The 6,000-nt window shown below is 34.1% G+C and overlaps 1 protein-coding gene across 3 annotated transcripts in view; it reads right to left on the bottom strand.

Moving 5' to 3' along the window:
• Positions 1-1,526: 1,526 nt before the first annotated feature.
• Positions 1,527-6,000, bottom strand: part of LOC126881115 (prothrombin-like) — a 131,132-nt gene continuing 126,658 nt past the window's right edge. For all 3 annotated transcript variants that reach the window (XM_050645166.1, XM_050645168.1, XM_050645169.1), the window contains one exon: positions 1,527-1,798. In XM_050645166.1, coding sequence (XP_050501123.1) covers positions 1,587-1,798 — 212 coding nt within the window. In that variant the 3' untranslated portion in view covers positions 1,527-1,586. The remainder of the gene's footprint in view (positions 1,799-6,000) is intronic.

The raw sequence follows: 6,000 nt of genomic DNA, 5'->3' as shown, positions 1-6,000 counted from the left end.
TTAATCAATTACTAAGAAATTACAGTACCCTTTGCACAAGTAGTATTTTTATTATTTTTTTTATCTATATTTGGGTGTCATATGCAGCAGCTTAATTTTAAAACTTTTTTATTAATTACTAGGTAGACTATGCATTTGCAATTTATTTTAAATTTTGCAATTGATTATTTGTGTTCATTCACATTCATTTGTAGTCAACTTCATTATTGTTATTATTATTTTAAATATTTGACGATTTATGTAATTTTAGTAAATTGGATTGTTATTGTTTTGTTTTCTTGACTTTTATAAGCTTTGTCGATAAAATTGTACAATTTTTCATGACAATAAAGCATATTTCTATTCTATTCTATTCTATTCTGAGACCAAAAAATGGGGATTGCAAAAACCAAAGTTGTGAAAATATTAAAGAGCAAAAATTTACCCCCTACTATTTATGTGAACCATGAATAGCTTGAATAGGTAGACCAACACAAATATCTTGGCTGCTGGTTCAATAATCAACTTGACTGTAAACACGAAGTAAGAGCGAGAATAGAGGTAGACCGACAAGGCTTTATCAAAATTAAAAGCATATTTTGTAACAGTAGCATTAATATCAGTCTTAGATCTCGTTTTCTGCATTGCTTTGTATGGTCAATACTATTGTATAGAACGAAGGCCTGGACGCTCAACATAACGCTGATGAAGAAGTTAGAAGCCTTTGAACTCTGGCTTTATAGAAGGATCTTAAAAATACCTTGGACAGCCCACACCACCAACAAAAATGTCCTGAGGAGAATATGTACAAATAGGGAGCTGATAAAATCATGAAAGTTAGAAAAGTTAGCTACCTGGGACACATAATGAGAAACGAAAAGTACCGCCTCGCGCAAGTGATCATACAGGGGAAGATTGAAGGAAAATGAGGTCCCGGTAGGCGCCAGTTTTCATGGCTTAAAAAATCAGAGACTGGCCGGTATTGATTCAACATCTTTGTTTAGAGCCACATTGGACAGTGACCCTAACCTCCACCAAAGTAGTCATTTATCAGTATTTAAGCTTAATTTATCTCTCTCTAAAAATTATCGCATGAAAACCAAAAACATAACATTTTGTATAGGCAAATACTAAAGAAGGCATTTTTATATTTGGTTAGTGCTGTAGGTACCAAATTAGTTTTGTAACTAGTGGTCAGTGCTGTCGAGGACTTTAGGCTTGTTAATGACTTACTTTATAATTAGATAGTTTTTCTAAGTATAAGACTTAATATTATGTCCTTATTTTGTTCATGAAAGTATTGAGAAACAAAGACGGTTGTATTTAAGTATTATTGTGTTTATATTTTTTTCTTCTTTTTCCTGGTTTCCGTACCATTTACACTTTTCCCGTTCATTTATTTCTCTTCTCTTTTTCATTTTTCTTTCTTTCATATCACTTCCCAAGTTTTTTTCTTACTTTTACCTCTTTCTCCCTGTCTCACCCCTTTACCTTTAATTTGGAACTTTGGACGTTTTTTATACTCTAAATACAAAAATTCATAAAAATCAATATTTAAAAAGTATATTTTTATTTGTTTTTTATTCTACATTTATATCACAATATTTTTAATTTGAATTTATAACCCCTTTTATCCATGGCAAAAATTTTGCAACATCTGTGAAAATTACATATTGGGAAGTATCACAAATCCCTTCTGTTTGTAACGCTACGCCTACTGAAACAATACCTCTAATTTGCCACACCGGGTTTTGTCCACTTGTACTTTTTTTAGGGAACACCATAGATCCTCCAGAGTCTCCGTTACACACAGAGGTTCCTAAAAATTAATAATTGATAATTCATTTAAAGTTTTACGATCAGTTTTTAGTTAATAAGTGGTTATGTTAGCGATATGATATCCCCATGATCATGCTTAGAAATAGTGTTAGGTACTGGGGTTACAAAGTTATAAGAACCGTCACTTCGGTGGACTTCACCCAGGCACATACAAGAGATCATTCTTATCGATAAATCCGTATACTCAATCAACGATATAACGTTAAAGGCTGATTCTCACTAGCATGCAAGGCAAGTGTTCGGCATGGGCAAGGCATCGGCTCGTCAAGATACATTTACATACAATTTTATGCACTTTACGGGATGTAATTCACACTATGCGTGCCAAGCACCGGCAAGCGACGGGCTTTGCATGCGATGATATTTTCGAAACCATCTTTGCCGAGCATGTGCCTTGGCGTTGCCGGTCAGGTTCCTTGCCCGTCTAATGAGAATCGGGCTTAAGACTACCATGCTAAACTACAGATGCATGTAGGCACTCACCGGCAAAATTAACCGCCCACCTTGTATTTTTTCCAATTTGCAGAAATTGTCAAACTTGGACCACATTTTATGAAAGATACGGTGAAAATTACCTTTGAGAAACAAACAACAATAACATTATTGAAAAAAATTAATTGTTTATCAAGGGATGCTTAGCAAAAATTCAATGTTTAAAAATTTTCAAAGAAAATTCAGGCAAACATAATTTTGAAAATCATAGTTTAATCAAAAAAATATGAGTATTAATAATGGGTGTTGCCGCCTCTGGCTCTTAGAACTTCTTGGAGCCGGTTCAGAAATCCATTCATGATATCCCGGATATCCGATTGGGAGATATTGTACCATATTCCTCTACCGCAGCAGTTTTGAGCTTTCAGAAGGATGTAGGGGCTGGTATTCTTGCTCTTACCCGTTTTTGAGGTTGTCCCAAATGTGTCCAATTAAGTTAAGATCGGTACTACGTGCCGACAATGGTTAAACTTGAATCCCGACCTCCTTAAGATATGCACGGGTGAATCTTGCGGTATGGCCACGTTCATTGTCATGCATTAATCTAAAGTTTTCACCAATGAACGGTACGAAAGGCATGGCGTGGTCTTGGAGAACTTCTTCCACGTATCTTTAAGCATTCACACTGCCACTGTCGAACACAGCAAGATCGGTACGAGCTTCGTAAGAGATACCTCTCCAAATCATTATTGACCCTCCTCGGTAAGCCACTGTTTCGGTTATAGTGCATGGAGCAAATCTTTCATTTTGATGCCTGTAGACAAGCTGATGTCCATTTGGACCTTTTTAGTCGAGGAAATGAAGCATTTTGGCTCGCAATTTTTTGTCCAGCATGGATTTACTTGAAATTTTCACAGAAGGTAGGGGATAGTCCAAGCATCATTTTCTATATCATGCCGCTGTACGCTAAAGCCTTGGGGGTGGTTGCGACCCCATCTCGGGGGCGGGAATTTTTTATTACATTTTAACCATGTAAATCGATGTAAAAAGTAATTCTAAGAAAAACATGTTTTTTACATTTTCTTCGTAAAGCTAATATTTTTCGAGTTATTCGAGCTTGAAAGTAACAGTTTTTCGACGAAAAAATCGACTTTTTTAGAGGGTTTTTTGAGAATACCTCGAAAAATATGAATTTAATCAAAAAAACTGTAGGTATCAAAATTGTATCTTTTAGTAGCACAAACCAAATTCTTTCCCTGTAATATCTTTAAGACCAATACAAAGCGAGATACGGCATGTTAAAAGTTAGCTTTTTTCGTCAAATACATAATTTGAAATATTCAAAGCCAAATAACGGAAAAACTTTGCATTTTCAAAGAAAACTTAAACAATCTTTTTTCAAGTATACCTTTTGAAAAAATAATAATAAAAAGTTTCTAGCATGAAAATTAAGCGACTTATGATAAAAAAAGTCGGTACCTGCTTTTCTCTATGAAAAAATCAGTGAGAACAACCCCTTGACTACCCTCCTAATTAAAAATTGGTCTTCACCTTTCTGTAATTCCTTTTATATTTTTGTATTATCAATACACCTAAGAAGTTTGACCTATTTAAAATGCATAATTTTAAAAAAATTGGAATTTAAACAAAAAATTTATTTTTTGCAATTTCCTATTTTTCACCTTTTAGTTCAAAATATCTCAGAAAATACTGGAGATACGAAAAAAAATTATGGACTACTAAATTGTAGCTATTTTAATAACTAAAATTTCTTTGTGCATAGGCTTTCATTATAGTGAACAGTTAGCGAGATATAGCTGTTTAAAATCTCTATTTACGAGCAAACACCATCTTATTCGAGCCCTTTAAACCCTTCCCAATTAAAAACTAAGGGATCTTATGGAATTTCGTTTACACAGTCTTATAGCTCTTCAAAAATTCCACAAAATCATTTTTGAAAAAACTTTTTATCGCCAAAAATGAAGAAGCTATGTTTATAAAACGATTTTTTTTCAAAATATTCGAATTGTCCGCTTATGGATCATTTTCAATGTATGTATAATACCACAGAACCGATTCGTATACTGGAAGATGACTAAAAACCTATTTGTATTTGTATTTGAACATATTATTTGTAAATTCGTATTTTTGTGTAAATAAATGTTTTTGTAACTCTTTAATTCTACTTTGTTTTCTGTATAGATCTAGTAAATTATCTACTTATAAAAATTTTAATGTTACTAAGGGTGGTTTTTAAGGGTTGAAATATTATATTACATATATCCTAAAGCATAAAACAATCATTATTTAACCAATCAAAACCAAATTTTACCCATATTAAAGTAATTAATGTTTTTATATAATTTTTTACAATAAGGGATAGTTTACACCCCTAAAAATAATTAACGCCCTTAATCATGATATGGAAAATGAAGTACAGGGTCAGATGATCCTAATCCCAAATTTTTATGTAAATCGACGCAAGTCGAAATTATTCTTTTAGGATAAGTAAATTTTTTATATAAAGCTCCAACAAGGGTGGTTTTAAGGGTTGAAATATTATGATAGTATATCTTAAAGCATAAAACAATCATTATGTAACTAATAAGAACAAAATGTTGACAATATTTAAGTTTAAAATGTTATTTTAAAATTGTTTAGAATTAGGGGTAGTTTTCACCTTTAAAAACCAAAAGCGTACAACGGCTCAATATAGCAAATGGACTAGAGGGTGTAATGAGCTTAATCCCAAATTTTTGTACAAATCGATGCTGGACGAAAAAATTGCGAGGTTTTGCCATTTTTTCAGTTTCATTTCCTCGACTATTTAGGTCTATTCTGCTCTCATCTGAGAACACTATTTTCTTCCCTCCCGCCAAAGTTTAGTTATCATATTCTCGCACAAAACCAAGTCTAGCTCTACGGTGTCGTGGGAGCAGCTTTGTAGCGCGAGCTGGACGGAAAGCTCTCAAATTTCTTTCTTCCAGTCTTCTTCTACTGGTACGTTCACTCACACTATCAATTCTCACCTCAAAAAGACTCGTACGAGCTTCAGGAGCGGTGCAAAAGCGATTTCTCAACACGTTTCTGACAATGAAGTGGCTATCTCGAATTGTAGTCCATCCCTTGATCTGGCCTGCGGGTGTATGAACCCGTCTTCGAAATCGTCTGATAGCATCTTGTACTGTAGTTCAGCCCCTACATCCTTCGGAGAGCTCAAGGCAGCTGCGATAGAGGAGTGGCACAATATTCCCCAATCGGATACCCAGAATATCATGAATGGATTGCGGAACCGGCTTCAAGAAGTTCTAGGGACCAAAGGCGGCAACACCCATTATTAATACTCATATTTTTTTTAATTAGACTATGATTTTCAAAATTATGTTTGTTTGAATTATCTTCTACGATTTTTAAAGTTTGGATTTTGGCCAAGCATCCTTCGATAAACGACTTTTTTTCAATAATTTTATTGTTTTCTCTTCCTCAAAGACTTAAAGGTAGTTTTCATTATATCTTTCATAAAATGTGGTCCAAGATTGACAACTTCTGCAAATTGAAAGACATACAAGGTGAGCGGTTAATTTTGCCGGTGAGTGTACCTACGAACATCATCATGTCGTTCTTAACCAATTCCTCTTTTAAGTTGTTTACAACCTTTATGACATAATGTAATGACATAATGGGTGCGTTCGGACGACCACAGCGGCTGGAAAGCTGAGCCAGCAGTAGCTGTCAGACGTCACCGCTGGA

The sequence above is a fragment of the Diabrotica virgifera genome, chromosome 3, assembly GCF_917563875.1.
Source record: "Diabrotica virgifera virgifera chromosome 3, PGI_DIABVI_V3a".
In the NCBI taxonomy this organism is placed as follows: Eukaryota; Metazoa; Arthropoda; class Insecta; order Coleoptera; family Chrysomelidae; genus Diabrotica; species Diabrotica virgifera.
Note: the sequence above shows the minus strand (reverse complement) of the source record. Positions and strands in the feature narration are given on the sequence as shown.